We start from the raw sequence: 25,332 nt of genomic DNA, 5'->3' as shown, positions 1-25,332 counted from the left end.
ACTGTAAGTACCTACATAATAATAACCGTGGTGCTTTGAATCTATATAAAGTACAGTACTCTGAATTTCGTACCTACTCAAAGTTTTAAAAAAGCATTACAGTATTGTCTTATGTTTTATTTTGTATATCGTACTATACAGTACACCCTTTACTGCTTAGCGAAAATATCAGTCATAAAACTGTTTTATTTTTCGACTTTTGTACGTGGTCATTCTGTCGTTTTTCCCATGTGTAATCCAAACAGAGTTTCAATCATTTCAGGCTGGTTATACAAAAACGCATAACGTTCCAACTCATTAACACACTGCATAGCTTTTTGATGAGTAGGTGGTTCCTTGGGGACAGAAGTTTTTTCTTCTTCTCCTTATTCTTTTTCAGAAGACAACCATTCTTCTGAAGAATGATAACAATCCATCAATTGTTCCAAGAATATCAGCGTGAACTTCCAATGCATTATCGAAATCACTCGTTGGCTGAACGGTCAGCGTATTGGCCTTCGGTTCAGAGGATCCCGGGTTCGATTCCCGGCCGTGTCGGGGATTTTAACCTTAATTGGTTAATTCCAATGGCACGGGGGCTGGATGTATGTGTTGTCTTCATCATCATTTCATCCTTATCACGACGCGCAGGTCGCCTACGGGAGTCAAATAGAAAGATCTGCACCTGGCGAGCCGAACCCGTCCTGGGATATCCCGGCACTAAAAGCTATACGACATTTCATTTAATCGAAATCACTAAAAACATCGTGTCACAATTCACTGCGAAGGACTTCAGGGAATCATCTCATTTTTTCGTGAACACATTTCCAAGCACCATGGATCCAGCAAATTGCGTCGAGGACCATCGCACTCCGGGTAATTTCGATTGCAATGTTACACTTATCAGCCAAATTACAGGAAGTCATTATTGTTTTTAAATGCTCTTGGACATGCAGCATTTTCAATGACAATGACAATTTCTTGCACTAAACCATTACAAAACACAAAACAAAAAGTTTTGAACCTATCTAAACTGTCATTTAATGGCTGTCCAATGTCCAGAGTTGAGGGGTGTCCAATGTACAGAGGGTTTTTAACATGTACATGTATAGCGAATTAAACGGTGCATTCAATATAGGTCCAATCAAAGGGGGTGTCCAGGATATAGGGGTGTTCAAAGTGAGGGGTTTCAATATATAATTTTCACGATCTTCAGGTATTTAAATGCAGGTCTGTGTCTTATTACGTGAAGTTGTCTGTACATATTTTAAGCAAATTTCATATTTATAATCTACCAACAATTTAGATAACGAGTTTTTTTAACCTGGATATGTGTTTGGCCTGGAGGCCTATCTGGAGCTCGTGTAAACAATTTTGCGTCGATCGCAAAGTGACACCGTATCCAGGCAACTAGTGTATGTAATTTGGATGGAAAAACGACGCCATTTTGGTGGACGTAAAGGCATGTTTTGGGAAGATGATGATGTTGGACGTTTTAGAATTAACAAAGTAATGGCGAATAATTTTAACGGTTAACATTAATTAAAATTCTGAACACTGCGGAAGGAAGAATAACTTTCGATTTATCGGAAGTCTTTATCTCCCCTGTGGGTGGAATGAAAGGATCCATTCATTATCTGTATCCCTGCATGACGTAAGAGGCTACTAGGAGGGGAACAACCAAAGAATCTTAACTCGCTCTCGCTTCTTGTAAGCCTCATGATTCTATGTTACCGAGATCGATAGCTGCAGTCGCTTAAGTGCGGCCAGTATCCAGTATTCGGGAGATAGTGGGTTCGAACCCCACTGTCGGCAGCCCTGAAAATGGGTTTCCGTGGTTTCCCATTTTCACACCAGGCAAATGCTGGGGCTGTACCTTAATTAAGGCCACGGCCGCTTCCTTCCCACTCCTAGCCCTTTCCTGTCCCATCGTCGCCATAAGACATAACTGTGACGGTGCAACGTAAAGCAACTAGAAAAAAATAATTCTATGTTTTAATGGTGAAAATATTTCTTAGCAGACAAGGTACGGGTCCCCATACTACGAAAAACGAAAAACCACGTAAAACCATCTCCAGGGCTGCCGACAGTGGGGTTCGAACCCACTATCTACTGGATGCAAGCCCATAGCTGCGCGCCCCTAACCGCACGGCCAACTTGCCTGGTACGTGTCAGAGTTAGCGCAACAATAAACAAGTAGCAAAAACTCACTTTTTAATCTACTACTGTGCGTGGCGGGAAGTAGTGGCATTTGCTAGAATCGTCATAATATTTTCAGTTTTCTGTTTGGTGACACGTATGATGAAGAAGGTTCTCAAAGATGGTGGGTAGTGGTGGTGATTAATGTTTTAAGAGGAACTACAATTAGGCAACCATCTTCTATTAACAGGAATCAGAGAGAAAATACCTGAAGGGATCCAACACTTCGAAAAATTAAAGTATCGGCCAAAGAAAGACAAGGGCCACGAAGGGCGTGAAAATGAAAGACGCCTTAGGCGTCGCAACCTAATACCGTCGGGGTCGGAAAATAATAAGAGTTGACCAAGGGAGGTCAGATAGGATAGGTGAAAGTGAAAGCAATGTGAGGGTCCAGCTAAGGGCTCCATGGGGCCAGGTTTGTCAGAAGTTGCTAAATACTTCCCTAATGCTTATATTGCTCTCACGAAAGCTTATTCCTGTACACTCTTATATGGGCATATGCATATCTGCTTGACAAACCGCAGCTCCCCACTCACTAATCGGAACAACGACGTAACAACCACTTCCCATGGAAATAACATTGGTCACTAATTCGTCATTGTTATAATGTTTACACTGTGTTCTTGTATAGATTCAATCAGTAAATAATAGGGTTTCGATTATTTAAAAGCAAATGACTTTTAAAAACGATCAATGATTTAAATCAAAATATATATTTCGGTACATTTTACATATTAAATACAATGGTGGGGTTACAAGGAAAGACCACACCAAGAACACCTTTATACGAGACAGCTTAAAGTGTCTGAAGTATCTTAAAAAAGGTCCAAGAAAGACTATTGTTCTTGTATCAATGGCCACAATAAGCTCAGGGTTGGGAACTATGCAAGAAGGAGAATGCTTGACATGGAGATGGAAGGTGGGAGGGAGAGAGGTAGACCAAGAAGAAGAAGAAGAAGAAGAAGAAGAAGAAGAAGAAGAAGGATGGATTGATTGCAAGAAGATCTCAGCGAGAAGCAGTTACAATAAAGTACGAGTGCAGATCAGAAAATAAGTTGCACTTCCCAGTTATGGCCATTTATTACACCGCCTATACAACAGCAACACGACTATAACGACACACACTGTAACGTCACTTTTCCACATTTAGTTTCCAAGAGACTCCAAACATTTCTGCGAACGCACAATCAACTTGTCGATGCTGGATGCATAAGAAATTTCCTCCAGCGTTCTGCAACCACTCGGAGACAGCGGCCTTCACCTCCTCATCGGTCTGGAAACGTCGACCACCGAGCTCCGTTTTGAGCTTAATGAACAGATGAAAGTCACATGGCGCTAGGTCGGGACTGTAGAGTGGATGTTGCCAGACCTCCCACTTGAAACGCTGCAGCAGTTCTCTCGTTTGGCGGGCCTTGTAAGGTGTTGCGTTATCGTGCAACAAAATCACACCGGCGCTCAATTTCCCCCGGCGCTTGTCCTTGAACGCTTTACGCAACCGGTGCAACGTTTGACAATATGACGCCGCGTTGATCGTCGTTCCTTTCGGCATGAATTCTACGTGCAGCAAACCCTCCATGTCAAAGAACACTGTCGCCATAACCTTACCGGCTGAAGGTTGAACTTTGGCCTTCTTTCGTTGTGGTGATGAGGGGTGCACCCATTCCATTGATGTTCGCTTCGTTTCGGGGGTGAAGTGGTGGACCCACGTTTCGTCACCTGTGACGATTCGCCGCAGAAACCCGTTGCCGTCTGCGGCATAGCGTTGCAAAAATGCCAGGAAGGATTGGAAACGTTGTCCCTTGTGCTCATCGGTGAGAAGACGTAGGGCCCATCTTTGACACAGCTTACGATATCCAAGATCCTCGTGAACAATGGTGAACACACTGCCATACGACGTGTTCAGCTGCGTCGCGATCTCTCAGTTTAATGCGCTGGTTCTCTCTAATGATCGCATTCACACTGTTGACCTTTGCACGGGTCCTGGACGTTGCGGGCCTGCCTTCGCGATGGTTGTCCGTGATATCCGTGCGTCCGGCTTCGAATTGCTGACACCACTTTACGATAGCTTGCCGGGAAATGGCCCGCTCCTCATACACAGCACTAATTTCACGATGAATGTCCGTGCAATTCTTCCTTTTGGCCCATAGGAATCGGATTGTCGCACGCACCTCATATTTGGAGTGAACGTCCAGTTGACGCGCCATTGTATTTGGACGCTATTCCCACAATACTAGACGAGACACCACAGCGACCTGCCTAACAGACGTGTGGGTAGTGTCTGTCCCTTTCTCCGCTGTGCCCACGTTTGCGACACACAGCGCACTGCTGCGGCGCGTTAGTGCAACTAAACTTTTGATCCACTTACGCATATTTGGGACTGAGGAAATGGAAACGACTTATCAGAAACGTCACGCCCGCATGAAGGCAAAATACGACGAGAAGAAGAAGAAGAATATAAGAAGAATAAGGAGAAGAAGAATGGTACATATTTTTGTGTAGTTATTTTTACAACATAGGACATGGTCTAAATGTAGCTATAAAACTAAATTAAATAATAACTATAGGACCCGTGATGCTCCGTAGCATTCATTGTAAATAAGTCACTTAACGTGTCTTGATATTAATTGCTCCATGCGCTGCCCGGGTACTTTTTGAATGTCTGCTTTTAGGATTTGTATTACCTAGTTATTTTGTTTCTAAGTGAATATTGTAGATTTCTTTATTGTGATGCTGACTGATATTTTACGAACTCCTAGAGTGCTAGGCATGGCTTACTCCCACAGTATTTCTCTCTAGGTAGTACTAAGCCATATGTGTACCAGGTTTGGTTGAAATTGCAGGTTTGCTATAGCCGCCTGTCATTTTTTTTATCGTTTAGCTTCGCCGATATCTTTACGTACAGGTATTGCTCCTTATCTACATGCAACCCGCTACGTACAGAATTGCATTGCGGGCTAGGGCAAGCTTTCGCCTGCAAGTATTGGAATGGTCATGATTTGATCTTATGATTAATCGAAGTTGCCTACGCTTAGAAACCTGTCATGCCTAATGATTCACCAGCAAGTAATTCCAGAGAGAATAAAAGCGAAACGAAGCAAATCGGTCCAGTAAAATGGCCGGACGGACTGGACAAAGCTGTTTTGTAAACTTTTAAAAATAAATTGTAACGTCAGAGCAAAATTAGTTGATAAACAGTTTCTTTATCACGTTTGTCTTTTATATACTAAGATCCTCACTCCCCGTTTTTATGATATCGTGGTAACTCCGTCACGGAGTAAAAAAAAGTCACTGAATAATTCCAGTCCGTACATGACGTCAGTATTCCCACACATTTTCCACAATTTGTAAAGTCCTTGAAACTTTATGGGGATTTTACTTTTCTCCCGCTTCTTGTTTTGTCCTGTTTTAAGGCAGAGAGACAAGAAACTCTTGCCGGTGGAGTGACATCCACAGCACAATACTTCTCGTTCTTGCATGCGGAATATTCCCTTCTTTATGACGACTCTCTTCCACTGTTTCTCCTCTGCCTGACTCCATTACTTCTTTCTTCTGTCCTTGTCAGACCTGTCGCCCACGTCTGGCGATGGATACAATGATAACACTTTCTTGAGTTTCAATACTGCCATTACGTCCATCTATAGTAGATACTGGCTATTCCTTTTCTGCTACCAGAGTTTTCAGATACGTGGTTCTTAGATCTGTGCTATTTCTGGCCTGATTTTCACTATTATGGGCAAAATAATAACTGTGTATAAAATAATGTAGATAGCCTCCGAGACTCAGCCGGCCGCTGGCTTCAATGGTTAAAATCCCGGTCACTGCATGTGAGATTTGTGCTGGACAAAGCGGAGGCGGGGCAGGTTTTTCTCCGAGTACTCCAGTTTTCCCTGTCATCTTTCATTCCAGCAACACTCTTTAATATAATTCGGTGTATCTGAAAATTCAAGTCCAATTTATGCATGGACCATTTTAGGTAGAAATGTATTGTAAAATAACACTGCTGAGATTCATGCTATCACATTTCATATCATGGGCAATGGAACAGGATTAATGCATGAAAACTGAATATGAAAATAATTGTATAGGCATTATTTGCTGTTCAAAAATCTACATTTTTTTAAACAATAACTGAATTTCATGACAGTGACAGTAAATGTTTTGTTATTGTTGGAGGTTGGCTTACTCGTAATCTTACTTGTAGGTACTGAATCGGTGGTACAGAAATAATTTACATACATTACATACATGCATTATCGTTATAGACTGTTATGCCTTTCAGCGTTCAGTCTGCAAGCCTCTGAGAATTTACTAGACGTCGCCACAATCCTCGATTTGCAACTAGTGTTGTGGCCTCATTTACATTTGTACTATATTGTATTGGTAATCGTTTGCTTGTTTTCTATCAGTGTGTATGATGTGAATGTTCGAGTTGACTAGAAAATGGATAGAAATCGCAAGAATATCTCTCAAAGTGTTAGCCTGTACTCACGGAAAAGGACGGATATACGCGAGAAATAGAACGTTACGGGGAAGGCATTGTATGTCAGAACTAACACATATTTATGATGAATAGTTTTTGGTTTTATAAGGTGTTAACAGTTTCTTAAGTAATTTAAATGAGTGTGTTATTCAAGTGGAGCGGATTCATATCGCCTCCACGTCCCACCCTAAGCGTGACGTCATCAGAGCTACAGTACGGCCTGGACATCACGAGGGCAGTGGCTGTGCTAGTCCCATTATTACATCATGTGGTGAGTTGCTAAGTTGACAGGGGTCATCCGGTTATTTGCCGGCATAAATTTCCATATTCATTGTATAAATATGTTGTGTATCAACTAGGCAAAATATTTTCACCCTGTACTCCGCAGGTTTACTAGGTATAAACTGCCTGAAAGTGAAGTTTCCGCGAAATTCAATTAGCTGCTCATCAATGCACAGGAACTCTCCGGGCTTGAAACACTTTTGGCAGTTCCGCACAAACATGCCAAATATTTCTCTGATCGGTGCAAGCTTGTCTACTGTCTTCCGTTCTTCCCTACTGTTTATATCATCAAAACGTATGCATCTCATAAGGAATCTAAATCTAGCATTACTCATTGTGACGTAAGTAGCTTCACAGTCATTACCCGATTCCATGTCCCATAAATCTGGTATGTTTCTGTGGCCTGCCTTCAGCAATCCGGACAAATAAATAACGCCCAACAGAGCTCTAATTTCAACTGCATCAGTGAGCTTTGCATCTGTGTCTCTCTGAAACTTATTCTTTACTTTCTCAATGTACAAGTTTGTCGAATTTGTTATCAACTGAATAATACTGCCATCCAGAAAGCACTGAGTGATTGAACGATTACTTGCTGGGCCTTGAAGTCCAGGTAACTGCAGGAGAGGAATAATATTGTGGCCCCTCGTACGGGAATTTGCTAAAAGTGGCTCCTTATACCACTTCAAACCATCCTTTGTACTATAGAAAATTTTCTTTTGTCCCTTATCTTGGTTTATTTGCTCTTCTTCAGTAGACAGAAGTTCTGGTTTACTATCGGTTTCTTGCTCTGTGTCCGTATCATGTTCACCCAGTTCGAGATTATCTTCTTCTCCCTCAAAATCTGAACCGTCAACTGAATCACAGTCCGAAGTTTCGTCATCTAGCCATTGCCGAATTTGGTCGATATTTTTCGGTGATATGGAAGCTATATCACTTCCACTAAGTATGGTCTGAAAGGAAACGAACAAAGGAATGAATGAAATCGACATTTTCATGCCGATGCAGAAAACTCGACAGAAGAAACTACATTTAGGCTTGTACAAATAACTCATGTACCATCGCAGCACTAACTCAGATAAAATAGAAAAGATCAAGGAATACCGTACCTTTAGTAGTTATTTGTTGCACAGAAAGGAAGCACAAGCAAATCACAACACATCACCGTCAGTCAGTTATAGACAACAACTACTGAATACATTTTCCTGACTTTCAGTTGGGAACACAAAATTGCTGCTTTGTACATTTATGCACCGCGTAACCTCTTTGTTGGCGGAATTGGGAGGGAAGCTCATGTTTCACAGAGAAGGCGGATTGAGTGCTTACTTGTGGCTGAATGTAGAACCAGAGCGAAGTACAATAAATAATACCAAGAAGAGTGCTTTATTCCCTCTGTGTAGGTAATGTTCCATGTAGTCTAAAAACTTCGTGAAGATGATAAAAATTATAGGTAACTTAAACAAGATATTGTAAAGCCAGTGCTCGCAAGGATGACTATTGCCATCCACTTGCTTTTGAAATGCCATAAAAATGAAGTATCTGGAGAAATTAACCTTAAACTTCAGAGATATCATTAGGAATTGTTTTTTGAGGATTACACAAAATATTTAAATGAATTGTTTAAAAATATATACTATGTGAAGAAAATTGGAACCCCTGGATGACAACAGTCATCCGCGCGAGCACTAGAGTGTTAACTATTATTGATGCTTAGGGTGGGAATAAAGTGGTACTCGTTCTTCTGAGATCCTTTGGATATTTTACTATTAAAGGGAGCAAATTTTTTGTCAAACTAGGTTAACTGATGATGAAATATAGGGTTAAATTACAATTATCTAAAAATTCTGTCATTATTTTAATTTTGGATACTGTAGGAGTGAATACCAGGCAAGCTATATTGGTTGGTAGGGGTATATGGTTGCCTAGAGGTAGTAAAGCAGTCGTTTAATATTTAAAATGTACGAGTTCCTCTGATCCATGGTGGTTGTAAGGGATTGTAAGACATTTAAGGAGTCCGAAGAGATTATTGCATGTCTAATGTGACTTTGTTTAATATAGAGGAGTGTTTGTTGAATGGCAAATTCTTCAGCAGTGAAATTGATGCTTCTCTTGGTAATGAGAATTAAACCCTGCATTTTTCTATTTCAGATTCTATTAGCAGGAATTCTTAAAGCTGGCAGTTTGTGTTGTGCTGTGGTGAGGGTATAATAATAATAATAATTTCGTGTGGCTATTTCTAGCCGAGTGCAGCCCTTGTGAGGCAGACCCTCCGATGAGGGTGGGCGACATCTGCCATGTATACCATCGCAGATTGCGTGTTATTGTGGTGAAGGATAGTGTTATGTGTGGTGTGTGAGTTGCAGGGATGTTGGGGACAGCACAAACACCCAGCCCTCGGGCCATTGGAATTAACCAATTAAGGTTAAAATTCCCGACCCGGCCGGGAATCGAACCCGGGACCCTCTGAACCGAAGGCCAGTACGCTGACCATTCAGCCAACGAGTCGGACTGTGGTGAGGGTAAAAGTAAGAGAATTCATACAAGTGTTGTTACAACGTGTGATTAAGTGAGATTCAGCATTATTGAAAAAAGGCTAAAATGAAGAAAAATAAAAAATTTTAAACTTATTGTGTCGAAAGTAATACAGCAAAATACTTTAATAAAGTTTGTGTTTTCCTCACCGATAACAATATTAAAGTTGCCGGTCTAAGATGGCAGCCCTGAAACGTCCGTCTTTAGTAAGAATGATTTATTTCCTCATAATAAGGCGGCATGTTTCCTTCATACAATACGAGCATAGGCAGCAAGTTTCCTGTATACCGTTAGCGAAATTGTTTCTTATTCCAAGAAGAACGCATTACTCAATGCATCAAGAATCCTCGGGCGAAGGCCATTAATATCTGCTGTCCACACGCTACTCACATTAAATTGTTTAAATCAGTCTCTAGCCACGGCCTGGCTCGCACTACGTAGCTACGTCGCAGGAGCAGATGGTCGCAGTCTTTAGACGCAGTTGTGGATAAAACCAATACTCAGCTACTTGTATTTCAAAACAATGATGAAACTTTGTTGACCTACACTGCCGGCCAAACATTTTCCACCGAGCGAGTTGGCCGTGCGGTTGGTAGCGCGTAGCTGTGAGCTCGCATCCGGGAGATAGTGGGTTCGAACCCTACTGTCGGCAGCCCTGAAGATGGTTCACCGTGGTTTCCCATTTTCACACCAGGCAAATGTTGGGGCTGTACCTTAATTAAGGCCACGGCCGCTTCGTTCCAATTCCTAGGCCTTTCCTATCCCATCGTCGCCGTAAGACCTATCTGTGTCGGTGCGACGTAAAGCAAATAGCAAAAAACGAAACATTTTCCGGACAAGCATTGAACTGTTAAAGAATGGACTGACATTTTTAAAAAAACAGACCTATGTCAGGAATTGACAAATATATAGTATTAAAGTCATATTTTACAATAAAAATACGTTTTTACTTTACATCTGAGCAAGAAATAGACAATCTGTACACATTTACTCTCGCAGATCACCAGAACACATCAAACTCTCTTCTCACCAAATAAACCTCGCTTTACTGCAAGTACACTTTTAACTATTCTCGGCATTCTCAGAACAAGTTTTTCAAACAGTGATGCAGGTATACTATGCCAGGCATTCTGCAAGAGACTTACAGCTTTTCCGATGAAGAAGGACACTCTTTTCGGACTTGCCGATCCAACTCCTGCCGCAGCAGCTCAATTGGATTTAAGTCCGGGGATTGGCCGGGGCCGTTCCATTAAAAACAATTCCCCAGAATTTTGTTAGTTTTGCAGATAATCCATGCAGTAGCGAGAAGTGTGTCTGAGGCATTGTTTTGTTGGAGGACAAACCCACGTTGCTTCTCAGACGGAAGAACATAACGAGAGCCGTTTTTGTCCAGTGTTCCTTGAATTCGGTGCAATCTACAAACTCCACTGAATGTGAAACAACTCCAAACAATCACAGAGCCCCCTCCATGTTTCACTGTAGGTAAAATACAATCAGGATAAATGGTTAGCGTGCTGGCCTTTGGTCACAGAGTTCTCGGGTTCGATTCCCGGCTGAGTCGGGAATTTTAAGCATAATTGGTTAATTTCGCTGGCACAGGGGCTGGGTGTATGTGACGTCTTCATCATCATTTCATCCTCATCAAGACGGGCAGGTCGCCTGCGGGAGTCAAATCAGAAGACCTGCATTTGGCGAGCCGAACATGTCCTCGGACACTCCCGGCACTAAAAGCAATTCACAGTTAGGATGTATATTTTCCGATGCTGAACGTCGAACATAAAATCGTCGCCGTTGCCCGAAAACATTCCAAACTTGGTTCCATTAATATATTCTGTCATTAAACAATCATTAATTCGTGCGGGTACGTATGTTTTGTCCGGAAACTTTTGGCCGGCAGTAAGCTTAAGCTTAATTTAAGAAGCTAATCAACAAAACAAATACATACAATATAATTAAATACTTCTTTATTTATAACATGCCGCATTCGTTTGCCTGATGACCTAACGACGATGATCCTGCATATAATTTCGTTTTGTTTTTACACTTGTGTTGCCCACCTGGTGTCCATGATCGTTAAGGCGTGAGGTCTATATGGTCTGACACCGAGTTTAGCCGGCTCGAGACCCGTTAATAAAAAATGTTCATGATCAGAATGTTGGCCGACAGGATATGGGAGGTGATGGTAAATAATTTCTTATCACTAGATTGCATGCCAGAAGTCTGGAATCACAGTACTCATATGGAATGAGGGCAAATGACACTGTTGATGATGAGTCGTCCGTCGGATGGAGACGTTAAGTCTTGAACAGACCCCTTGGTGCTATTCGACAGGAGTAGGCTGTGTGCCGGTACCAGGGTATACCTTCTCCTTTCCTACTATCAAATCACGTCGTTCATGACATTAACTTATCTGATGAGGTTGACGTCAGTAGGGCATCCAGTCGTAAAAACTCGCTACGAAGATTCACTTCACTTCATACCTCACCCCGTAGAGAAGCGGGTCAAGTGTTGGACGTACATGCATACACTTGTCTGAGAATTATTTCCTAGCGAATGTCAGAGAGAACGAAGATTTTATGGAAAAATTTTCAATTTGAATAGAGTAACAACTCTTTGAATTTTTAGTAAGTTCACAAAGCAATATACGATTCACCTAATTATTGTCAGTTATGAATGACACAAATTATTTTCAATCAACATAGATGTATTTCTTGTAAAACATCTTTACAGATTGTTGCTAAGTCTGGCCCTGTAAAAAGTTGTATTACCTCTTTGAAATGACCAAAGGTCAGAAGGAACTAAAGCTGATGTTTTGTTCCCGGTAACCCCAAACAACCGTCCATTTTTATAGTCTACGGGTAGTTTAAATTAATTTCATCAAATTGAAGATTCACGATTATTTCCCTATCAGAAACCTGAACATAAAGAAATGTGCATTCCCATTTTCTTATGAAGGAGATACTTCAAAAGAAATATCGATGGCGCGTCAGGGACAAAATATTACTTAATATTATGACGTCATAGCACTTCGCACTCTGTATACAAATTAAATATAAACGAATAATAATAATAATAATAATAATAATAATAATAATAATAATAATAATAATAATAATAATAATAATGTCGTGTTGCCTCCGGAGAGTTCTGGTGCAGTTCTTTCCAGTTGACACCTATATGTGATCTGCTGCGTCTGTGAGGATGGGCCCTAATGAGCCTAAACCTCGCGTAGCGACGGCTGACAGGGTACGGTGATTAAAATTCTCGACCTATTAGGTCTCTAATTTCATTTTGACGAGCGGCTCATGGAGCGTGGACGTTTGGTATTTTCTGTTAATATTGGATTGTTGCTTGGTAACCTATATTGTAGTTGTTTCAAGGGATTGGTTTAGTTTGTTGGTATTAATGCCGTTATTGACAAGGTTCGGAAGTACTTAGGTTTATTAAATTTGAGGACATGTCCTTGGGTATGGAGGGTCCGATACTTGGTGCAGAGAATGTGCGTGTGTGGGCGGGGCGAGTCCGGGGGCTTAGGGGAGGGTAAATCATGACTTGTGAAAGAATTTTTCTTGACTGCCAGTCGCTCAGCTATTCAGTCCACCAAGCAATTCTGGTGGCTGGTTTTAGGACTGTCTTGGGGAGGGGGTGTCAGATTTGGCTTGTGGTAACTTGGTTAGCAATGCTAGCAGAATTGCCTCACACACACACACACACACACACACACACACACACATACACAGCCCTCGTGCCATCCGAATTAACCAATTAAGCAACGCTAACCATTTAGACATGGAGCCAGACATCATGAACTTATAATTGTGGAAAAATCACACTTCGGTTTTTTTCATAACTATGCAACCAAAGTGACCTGCGGCGATCGCCCTATATGCAGATCAGTGGTGATTGATTGAAATAATCACGTAAATTGTCTAACTTTCTTAGGCAACTGGCCTCACAGTTCTCAGTGTATTCCAATAACAATTTCAACTTTTGTAAAGAGGCATACATTTGGGATACAATCTTATTGATTCAATCCGGTAAAACATAAATATCACAAAAATCTCTGAGAGAAGAAAAGTGACTCAATTCTGTAACTAAATAATTTCTACAGATTAGTAAGTTATAAGTTGTATCTCGTAAGAACTTTATTCGATCGGCAGTCACAGTTCATATGCACTTACACATTAAAATCACAGTTTACTCTAATTCACACAAAATGGAGTGATAGCATTTACAAAAACACGTTTTTCGTCCTATTGATCTATTTTTTTAAGAAAGCTCTAAGTCACTGTCTTGAAAATGTGTCACACACACACTGCTGATCTCTTTATTTAGGTCAATCTGTATGTGAGGGACCAAACGAATCCACTTACTACGGAAACCAAGATCCTTAAGGCAATCGAAAACAACTTACAGTACGCATCATTTTAATTTTACTGATATCGTAGTTGCCTACGCACCCTGGCACTGAACATGATTATAAAATTCTACATCGTCACAGTCACCATAATAATGGAAATACCGTACAGATAGGCTATACATGCGTGGAGAGTGTTTTATCTACAGTCGTGCGGTACTCAGGACAAGCTGCGGCATTGCCAAACTTACCACATGGTTGCCCAGTTGTACTTCCTCTTAAAACAATAATCACCACCACTACTTGACTTATTAAATATCGGCACAAATTTGAAATTCATGTGAAACTAGTAAAATCGAATTTAATTATTACTCACATTCCTAACTACGCATGTGCAGAAGTCTGATCATTCAATTATTTATCGAATTGACTTGTGAGATGATGCGATCCTCACCTCGAAAGTCGAATCGAAGTAGAAGACATCTCCAGCACTGAGAGGAAGACTTAAGGTATTTTACATCCTCTTCTTTCAAATTAACACAACTATCATGATACCAATTATTACATTTTAAACATTGAATTTTAACATTGATATCTCATCTAGATGCAGCCCTATTAGACTCATAGCACACAATCATACTGGCGTATAACTGAGCAACGAACGACATACGACAGTTGGATAAACTATCAGGGACATTGTTTTATCTATGACGGTGATTGTCACTCGTCCGGTCGCCTACGCTGCGACCTTGTCTCCCGCCAAGCACTTTGTCGTTCCTTTAAGTTCCGTTAAGTTGTATTAAAGTTTGGTAACGATCAGATCAATACTTTTAAAGTTATGAATTTTCTAAGTGAGCGCTCCGTTGGAAAGGAAAAAAATAGCGGCACTTTCTTTTTTGTTCAACCTGCGTTAAAATTTTAATTGGTTACGATTAAAATCTCTACTTCACATAATTAAACGTAGATTGAAATAAGCTTAATTGTTATGTGGCTTGTTTCTATGTGGAACAAAGGATACACTTTTTATTAACATACTGTATCAATTCCGGTTTCTATACTTTTTTCGGCGATAGTAGTGACAGGACTAAGACGAAACCCTGATTTATAGAGGAAACGTCTGAAAATCTTTACATATAATTTTTGAAATACTCTATTGGCCTAAAAAATCAGAGTCCCTCACAAGGGACTTAGACTTTACATTATTTAAACTTTTACATATAATTTACATTTGCATTTGATAAACGATTCATACTTCTCTGTGATTACTGTGTCGTCCTGTGCTCCTGAGGACATACTACAAACGTACTCCATTATGTTCAACAGGTTCGTCACCTCAGGAGCAAGTTCCATCCAATATCGTCCAGATCAACCACCGAAGCGCTCCAGAGAACGATTTGGGGTCCACCGGAGGTACAATAGCTTCCTTCTAGACAAGTACGGCAACCTCCCTATCCTTGCATGCCTTCTGTTCTAACCGGTGTAGTACTGTAATCTACAGTACGCTCTGTGTTGTAGCCTAGGCTTCCACTAACAGAATCTGATAGAAAGTGGCCATCTTCCGGAGGGGTGAATGTGTATACATTTGCGGTTTTCTTTATGTACTGTAAATTTGATGAAGATTTCTTCCTTTTGGGAGGATATTCTATGCTTGGTTCTTCATCGCAAGCTACACCGGTTCGGACATTTGAAGTTCAACTTGTAGTTCTGGATATGCGATTTCAACCTCATTTTCTATACCAAGTGACCCACCAGCGCTGTACTTTTTACTTATGAGTGTCGAGCGCGGTGACGTCACTGGTGGCGGGGCCATAATGGATCGTTCTCCCTTCAGTCTTGCTGCCCAAAATGAGGAACATACCACAGTGAATAAAAATAATAAACAAGTTTAATTTTTTACATCATTCATTTAAATGTTTATTTTCACAGTTCTTAGGTATGTTACTGAACAATAGTGAATGATGTGAGCAGTAAGAAATCTGATTTAGAATATCATTTGATTTGTCGTTTAGTTTTACAAGAGTCCAGCAAGTCGATGCTCCCTCAGTCGTTTCATTCGATCTGCAGATGTACGTTTGGTCTCCCTTATTGAGTTTCCTCTCACATACATTTTCTGCAGGCTTCAGCCACTTATTAGCAGAGTTGGGAAGTAATTGATTAAAAGTAATTGAATTACTCGTAACGATTACTTCTTTAGTAATTTTCACTCATAATCGTTACTTTTGACTAAATGTAATTTTTACTCCTAATTTATTTCTAAAAAATTGAATTTTAATCGTTACATTCCAGTAATCAATATACATCGCATGGAGGGCTTCGTAACAGTCGAACCCCAGCACTCGCAAGGCGTCCCGCAAAGGGCATAATTCCAGGATACGATGCGCTCTCCTTCATTAACTTGCAGGTTGTTGTAGGTACTGGTTGAGATTCAGATAATCTGTGCTACGTGGTCGAGGTGGTGGTGGTGGTGGTGGTGATTATTGTTATAGAGGAAGTACAACTGGGCAACAATCGTCTATTAACTCTAATCAGAAGGAAAATGGAGGAGGTCCGACACTTCGAAAAGTGAAGGAATGTGTAAAAGAAAAACAAAGGGCCACGAAGGGCGTGGAAATGAAAGAATCCCTATGCCTCGAAAAACTAAAGATAATTCCATGTAAAGAAAACAGTATTGCTCTAATGGACGTACACGGAGCGAACAAACTCCCTCTTACATGTGTGTTATTAAAATAATGACTGAAGCTTTCCTATTTCATAAATACATTCTCAAGGAGGAAGTACAAAGGCGGTAACAGCCATCGCCTAGTTGTCTGCCTTCATTTTCCTTCTGTGTCGCTCTGTACATGAACCGCGTAATCCGTTACTCTGTGAATACTGACAGCGTACTACTGTTGTAGAAAAGTCGTCTATTTATTGTTGCGTATCTTTTCTTTAAGTCGTTATAACAGTGCGTACTTTTCTTATGTTGAGTGAGCATTATGTGGTTAATTAGCCTACATGTCCAGTTTCAGTGATTTATTTACTTTATGGATGAGGCTGAGGAAGAAACAAAAATTAACTGTGCTTAATTTGCAGCTTATTTTCTTCCGCCTTTTGTCTAGAACTTAAAAACTAGATTTCACAAATTTACGTGCCACCGTTTTCCCGGAGCAGAGCTGTTTTCTTAACATGGAATGAGCTATAATACCGTCGAGGTCGAGAAAGAACTATAGTTGATCGAAGACACTAAAACGAGTAAGTGGAAGCCATGCCAGACTCTCGTAGTGGAATCAACGCTCCCAAGTTGAGAGTCTAACTTTTAGTCGCCTCTTACGACATACAGGGGATGCCATAAATGTTATTCTACCGCCCCCACCCACGTGGTCGACAATGGAGTCGAAATAAACATGTGACGTTGAAGGGGTTAAGGCATTTCTATTCTCCTATTTGAATAAATATTTTGAAATAGTTATCCTGAAAATAATGCAAACACAAAAGTGGCATGCAAAGTTTGCTTGGGAACAATCACTTTGAAAGTCTGATTAGTTTCACCTAGTCCACTTTTGTCCCCGTGCTGAATAACACAAAGCGGAATAATGTATGTTTCCTTGCAAACTTTGGTACCATTCCATTTCCAAGTAAAAAAAATATTCAATGATTCTCTGAAGACTCGCGTTCTGTGAAGTAATTGTAATTTTACTAATTACTTTTTTGAAAAAGTAATTTGTAATTGTGTAAATTTGTCCTCATTTACCCGTAATTGAGCCCAATTACTTTTAATTTGTACTTTTCTTATCACTGCTTATTAGTGAGACGTTTGGATATGAAGTATGCGAAACGTCACAAAATCTTCACTTTTATTTTACAGCAAAACTTGCCTTTAGCGGAACCTTTATGTATCGGAAAACTGTTCATTTCGGAAAATGCTCCCGGTCCCATGAATTATGGTTTAGTATTCATGTAAGTTTACCTGTATTTAGCGGAAACTGTTTAACGCGCGGAAAAGGACGGAAATTTTGCTACTACTCTATAACGGAAAAAATATGTACATTTTCTTCCTAACCCTTTACAGTACATGTGTATTCCGAATGGATCTAAGATGGCCGAGATAGCATTCGGCAAGGAAATGTCTGTCTCTGTGCTCGATACTGTAGTCTGGATCGCAGAAGCAGTGAAAGGAGTGTGGCCAAATACAGAACGGTACGTCAGTGCTTTCACAAAGTCAAGTTTTTTCTCACAACCTGACGAAGAAATCATAATGAACGAAAATAGTGATGTGCTACAACAAACTTTCGAACAGTATAATTATGGAAATGTCAGCGCGGAAGATTACGTGGCTATTGATCTAGAAGTTGAGACAGAGGTGGCGTTAGAAAACCTCGAAGAGTTCGTCACCCGTCAGTTCCGTGAAAAGAAAACAGACATTGATGGCGATGATGAAGAGAACGAAGACGATGAAGATGGTTTATGTAACATGAAGTCCTATCGACATGCCCTAGCAACCATAAAGAACATTGAGAATGACGTGAAAGTGGTCGACTTACTTGCCATGCCCGCATTTTAATTGACAACCGTGCAGCATACAATTCTGGATTACTGGAAGAACTATATGACATTATTGTACAGTATGACTATTGTTGTTATTTCTATAAAACATGTAATGTGTAATAAATAAGTGTACAGTATGTACTGAACTACTGTGCACTGTAAGGAAATTCTAAGCAAGAACAGATTTGAGTTAATGCTGATGAACTAGTGTATATAAGTGTGTGATTAGTGACATTGTTGTATCTACTACCGCAGAAAATCATATAAATCTACTGCTGAATTATCTAACGGAGGCATATACTTATGATTTTTATTTTATTTTTAACCACCTTTATGAAACGGAATCCTACATACAGTGGAAAAATTCCGTCCCTTGGATTTCTGCTGAGGAAAGGTTTTACTGTTTTTCTGTTATTTACAGTCACATTTTACTTTTTCTAATATTTTCTGATAAACCTCTAACTGCAGTCGCTCTGCGCAAACTAGTTGTTGCTAAAATTATCTCTTGATCCAGTCTCTGTAGGATTGAACGCATCTACAAGGACGTCTCCTAGCAGACTTGTTCCAGTGAAACAATGTTGTTGGCCTTTGGGAATATATTGTTATTACTATCATCACATCCAGTTCTAAAATATTCATCGGACTGAGTGGCTCAGGTGGTCTAGGCGCTGGTCTTCTGACCCCAACTTGGCAGGTTCGATCCTGGCTCAGTCCGATGGTATATCAAGGTGCTCAAATACGTCAGCGTCGTGTCGATAGATTTACTGGTACGTAAAAGAACACCTGCGGGACTAAATTCCGGCAACTAAGCATCTTCCAAAACCGTAAAAGTAGTTAGTGGCACGTAATGCCAATAACATTATTATTACTAAAATATTCTTGTTTGAGTCCAATATGTTAAGTTGTCAGTCACAATAAATACTGAAAACACGTCAAATGCATTATGCCACAGAAGTTTATATATTAATGCCCGTGCGTTTGAAGTTCTATAAGCTCGGGCCTATACCTGTATTGCCCCCTGACCAAGCTCGATAGCTGCAGTCGCTTAAGTGCGGCCAGTATCCAGTATTCGGGAGATAGTGGATTCGAACCCCGTTGTCGGCAGCCCTGAAGATGGTTTTCTGTGTTTTCCCATTTTCACACCAGGCAAATGCTGGGGCTGTACCTTAACTAAGGCCACGGCCGTTTCCTTCCCACTCCTAGCCCGTCCCTGTCCCATGGTCGCCGTAAGACCTGTGTCGGTGTGACGTAAAGCAAATTGTAAAAAATATAACATTGTCCCCTGTGGGTGGGGGAGGTAGAATAACACCTGAATAACACCTAAGGTATCTCCTGCCTGTAATAAGAGGCGACTAAAAGGAGCCCCAAGGGCCCTTAACTTGGGAGCGTGGGTTGATGACCATGGGGGTCTTAGGTGCGTCCTGGCATTGCTTCCACTTACTTGTGCCAGACTCCTCACTTTCATCTATACTATCCGACCTACCTTGGTCAACTCTTGTTCTTTTCCGACCCCGACAGTATTACAGCATTCGAGGCCTAGGGAGTCTTTCATTTTCTCGCCGTTCGTGTCTCTCGGCTGTGTTTGGCCGATACATTCATTTTTCGAATTATCGGACCCCTTCCATTTTTACCTCTGATTAGTGTTAATAGAGGATGGTTGCCTAGTTGTATTTCCTCTTAAAACAATAATCACCACCACCACTCATATACCTATTGTACATAGGGTTCTGGTCTGGTGCTACTACTGGTCAACTGAGGACTCTGTGTCAGCATGCTCAAAAAAATTACGTTGCAACTTTCTTATTGGTGTGAATCGATTACTGAAGCTGCTGAAATCAAATCGCACCCTATAGATAGCATAATATTCTCCATAATGTGGAGATACTATTCTGCCGTTTGGTTAGAGAAGTTCGTCTTTCAGGGGAATCCTGTGAAGAGACAGCCAGGCTTTGCTCTATCGCCGTCAGAGTTAAGGTGATCCAAAGAAACGGGTCAAATCTCGGAGTTAGGAAGCGGTTAAGGAAGGAAGTGAAATGGTGCCGCTTCTAGCGTGTAGTGCACGATGTTGTCTCATGTATTTCAATTATACCTTCCTCTGAGGATCAGCAGATAGTAGACTTCCTGTTTTCTTGTACGAGGTACAGTGACTCACATAATTATTCGGACACGTTAGTAATAATTATTATAGTCTTTGCTACACACTGGCCCTATATTTTAGAGAAAATATCGTACACGCAAACTAGTTTCTGACAGAACCCAGTTTGACAGATTCAACACGACGTTGAAATGTATACTTTTAGAAAACAGAAGAGAACCAGTGACCACGGAACCTCAGAACGCAGTTAACGTGGTTCAACAAAATTATTCGGACAAAAGTCAGTTGCCGTGCAGAGGTCGTATGTAAAAGAGCCACGGACAGTGTGAACGTAAACATTCAGTGTGTTAGAGTGCTGTGTACAACGTAGGTGAAAATGGGCTGCAGAGGAGAGAGAGCACAATCGAACAGCGGCAGCGAGTAACTTTTCACCATGCTTAAGGTAAAAGTTGTCGTAAAATTGCTGAAATGTTACAAATGAAGAAAAGTACAGTCTCTGATATTATCACATGATTCCGGGAGGAAGATAGGATTGACATCTACCGCATAGTCCAAGAACTTTTTTCTGTGAGGGAAGAGTGTTATATCGTCAGAAAAATGAAAAAGGCACCCAAGTTAAGTGCCCCAAAACTCGCTACGGAAATTGCCGCATATACCGGAAAGAAAGTGCATCCCGAAACAATACAGAGAGTGCTCAGAAGAGGTAACTTTCACGGCCATATTGCAAGAAGGAAGCCCTTCATAAATCAAGTAAATCGAAGAAAGAGAATGCTGTTTGCCAAAGAGCATGTTAAAGAAGACAATGAGTGGTGGAATGACGTTATATTTGCTGATGAGAGTAAATTTAACATATTTCAATCTGATGGCAGGATAACAGTTTGGCGGCGTCCTAATACCAAGCTTCAAGAGAAAAATCTGAAAGCAACTGTGAAACATGGTGTTTGAACATGTAGTGGTGTGGGGGTGCATGTCGGCGAATGGAGTTGGTGAACTGGTTTTTATTTAGGGTAAAATGGACCACTTTCAATACCTTAAAATACCGAGGGACAATGTGAAAAAGAGTGCCGAAAAGATGGGGATTGGTAAACATTTCAAGTTTTATCAAGATAACGACCCAAAGCATATGGCCTGGAATGTAAGGATGTGGTTATTGTGTAATTGCCCAAAGGTGCTTCATCCTCCCCCTTAATCACCGGACTTGAATGGGATTGAGAATCTTTGGGACAAACTGGATAAAGAAATAAGGAAAACAACAATCACATCTAGAGAATAACTGAAAAATGGACTTCAAGAAGAGTGGCAGAAGATATCTCCCGATTACATCCGGAAATTAGTGGAGAGCATGCCAAGTCGACTCAGGGAAGTAATTATAATGAAAGGAAAGCCCACCAGATACTGAACCTTTAGGACCATAAGTAAAACGGCAAGTGTCCGAATAATTTTGTGCAATATTGGTTTTGCTTTTGATTTTGTTTTTAATGATTATATTTTCATTGAACGTGTTCATTAGAAGAATTATGGATGTTTAGTTTTTATATTCCATACAGAAACCTGTATCTAATTTATATGAGTACTTTATTATTACTGAAACCACTAATGCAAAGGAAACTATAACAAATCATGTCTGTCCGAATAATTATGCGAGTCACTGTATATACAATACATTTATATAATCCAGCGTTATGTTGGTTGTTGAGGTTCACCAGATTGCACAATAACACCTATTATCGGTGAAATGATCTTATTACTAGACTAGACCTCGGATTTTAGGCATAAATCTATTTTCTTACTGAAGGAATAACTTAAAATAAAGTTTTATTTACATGTTTCTTGAATTTGTAAGTTTAGAAATTGTGGTCCTAGTGCCTAAATTGATGTTAGAACCTATACAGGGCATCCCGGGATGAATGGGCCATACGTTAAGAGGTGGTGGCATTGGTCATTCTAAAGCTAAAACCTTATATGAACATTTGCTTTATTTTCAATAGAGATACAGATCGTATTATTATGTAATTGTCAACTGTCAATTTCCCTTTATAAGTTATGTGTAATTATTGTGTAACTGTCCATTTCCCTTTACAACTTATTCTCAAGTATACCCCTACCCAGTTCAATACATTTTGCAGCTCTTGCAGACAGATGCAGTGTTGCTAATCTGAGCTGATGTCTCTCTTCTTGAATGTGTGCACAAGCATTTAAAATGCGAGCAAGCAAGTCCTCCCTTCTTTGCACTTTTCCCTGTAGACTTCGTTCTTTAACCAACCCAAGAAACAATAATCCAGCGGAGTGATCTTGGTGGCCATGCACCATTACATCCCACACAACATCCAGGATAAATTAGCTTGAGATACTATACCACTGTAACAAACAGAATGTGCAAACTATGAAACACGACACAGAAGGAGACAAGTGCACACACCAAGCACCTAGGCTGCAAACAGGGACAAGTCCTTGGATTGGTTGATATCTATAGACTATACTAGCTGATGTACCCGTGCTTCGCTACGGAATTCTACATTGTATACGCAATTCTAGGTACATGTTGTCAGCAAGATTGTATTAAATCGCATAGCTCTTAACGTTACCCTAGAAACGCGACGGGGAAGTCACCAAACACATTTTCCCATATGAAAACTGAGTTAGGGAATTTTCTCTGTAATGGTAGACCCGCTTGCATACCATCAGTCACAATCAGGTTGGGGAGTTTTCATTGTAATGGTAGACACTCACTCTCCACCTGCCTTTTTACATCCTCAGAAAGACTGTCTTAGTGGTTTTCCCAACTGAAATGAACACAGGTCATTACAATGACGTCAGTAGGAATGGTACGATTAAAAGCAAAGCTTTCATATGAAATACTCAATCAAATTAAAAAACACATATTTTCTCACTTTTAACGAACAGTACTACGCTGCCGATCTAACAGTCCAAAGTTCCATAGATGGAATGACCAAGCCGCAGACGGCCGTGATCCGTGTGAACACTCTTCGTCTTTCTTCGGCGGGGCAAGGGGAGGTCGAATACTGGAGAGTCTCAGAGAAAAAAATATGCTCTTTTACTAACCTGTTTCCTAGGAGTATGCGATGAGTCAGAAAATCTCAATTCAGTACACTGGCGGCGGAAAAATCTATCTGACTTGGAGGCAAATTTTTCCTCTAAGCCAGAGGCGAAACCCCCTCTTCACTGCTAATCTTGAATAAAAGGAATTTATAATTTAATAAAAATGAAGAGGAAGAAGCTTAAGAAACGGCTCTTTTTAGGGTTGAATTTTGAGTTATTTAGTGAATTGTGGTGTTATAATTTGTAATTCTAGACCAGATTATACTACTAATACTAAGTGAGCCTCTGTCTTAAGTGTACACACTGCTCATTCAAAACAGGGCGTCAGAGTAGGGATCGAATAGCTGGAATACTATGATGAATCAGTGTGTTACGTACCAGCAGTATCAGAAAATGTATGAACCAGAGGAATGGCATACTAAAGAAGCTATTTACCGCCAATATTTAGTCAGGCTGTTATACTCGGAACGCAGCAGTAATCCCATCTATCGGAGTTGAGTGGCAGCATAAGAGACAAAGAACATCACAACAAACAATGGTCCATGTAATGATATTGTTGATCTGTTCTGTAAAAAGGCAGGTGGAGAGTGAGTGTCTGCCGTAATGAAAACTCCCCAACCTGATTGTGACTGACGGTAGGCAGGCGGGCCTGCCATTACAATTAAAAATTCCCTAACCCACTCTTCATACGAGAAAAGACGTTTAGGGACTTCCCCGTCGCGTTTCTAGGGTAACGTTAATGGAGCTATGCAATTTAATACAATCTTGCTCAAAACATGTACTCTACCTAACCTAGAATTCTGTATACAGTGCAGAATTCTGTAGCGAAGCAAGGGTACATCAATTAGTATTCTTATAAGTGAGGATGCAAAATGAGACATATCCTTCCTAGACAACGTTTACTTAGCTGTGACGACATTTAACTTCTTTTGGGACAAGTAAAGTTCGAATATTTATATTGTTTATGCTGATGTAATCATCACTCTTTATTCGTTGTGTTTTTTGTGCGGTAAAACTTCGACAGGACCATAGTTAGCTGGTGGCCATGTAAACATAAGACTTTGTGTCTCAGTAATTGGTGCCTAGCCGTAAGTTGTTATCTACGGTGTTTCACTATGTCATATTACGTACCCGAGGTGATATTTGTTGGTAATATTACACTATCACTGAAAGGAAAAACAGAAAGAAAATTCGCTTGCCATCAACATGAAACCGAAATATAGCCCAAAAAAAAAACAACAAGTAAGTTGATTACATTATATGTATTAGTGTATTGAATTATGCAATTTATGTTACTGTAACAGCGGATACGTGGGACTGTCACCGGGCGAGATGGCCGTGCGGTAGGAGTCGCGCAGCTGTGAGCTTGCATCCGGGAGTTAGTGGGTTCGAACCCCACTGTCGGCAGCCCTGAAGATGGTTTTCCGTGGTTTCCCATTAATTAAGGCCACGGCCACTTCCTTCCCACTCCTACGCCTTTCCTATCCCACCGTCGCCATAAGACCTATCTGTGTCGGTGCGACGTAAGGCAAATAGCAACAAAAAAAAGGACTGTTCGTTGGAAAATAGCTGTCAAAACAGTAGTGAAATCTCAGGCTTCGTACCATATCAATTTCGTTCCCTGCAACTGACTCAAGTTAAAAGATTGGGAACTGACCTCGTCCAAGGCGAAGCAAATTGTTGTCCTGATGTTGGCGTCGCCAGATCTGTATTGAAGTGTGGCACGTTTTGTAGTTCTCTTCAGCCGACGAAAGTTAATACCGGAGTGCTTACCAAAGCAGCTAAAAAGAAAAAAGTGTTGCAAATTTATTTGCTGCACATTTTGGA

The 25,332-nt window shown here is 40.6% G+C and overlaps 1 protein-coding gene across 1 annotated transcript in view; it reads left to right on the top strand.

The window, feature by feature from the left end:
- The window catches only part of LOC136874334 (peptidoglycan-recognition protein LC), a 146,037-nt gene that overhangs the window by 95,496 nt on the left and 25,209 nt on the right, over positions 1-25,332 (top strand). Inside the window, exon 5 of the mRNA XM_068227757.1 lies at positions 15,150-15,236. Coding sequence (XP_068083858.1) covers positions 15,150-15,236 — 87 coding nt within the window. The remainder of the gene's footprint in view (positions 1-15,149; positions 15,237-25,332) is intronic.

The sequence above is a fragment of the Anabrus simplex genome, chromosome 5 (assembly GCF_040414725.1).
Source record: "Anabrus simplex isolate iqAnaSimp1 chromosome 5, ASM4041472v1, whole genome shotgun sequence".
NCBI lineage: Eukaryota > Metazoa > Arthropoda > Insecta > Orthoptera > Tettigoniidae > Anabrus > Anabrus simplex.
This window is presented reverse-complemented; position numbering and strand designations above follow the sequence as displayed.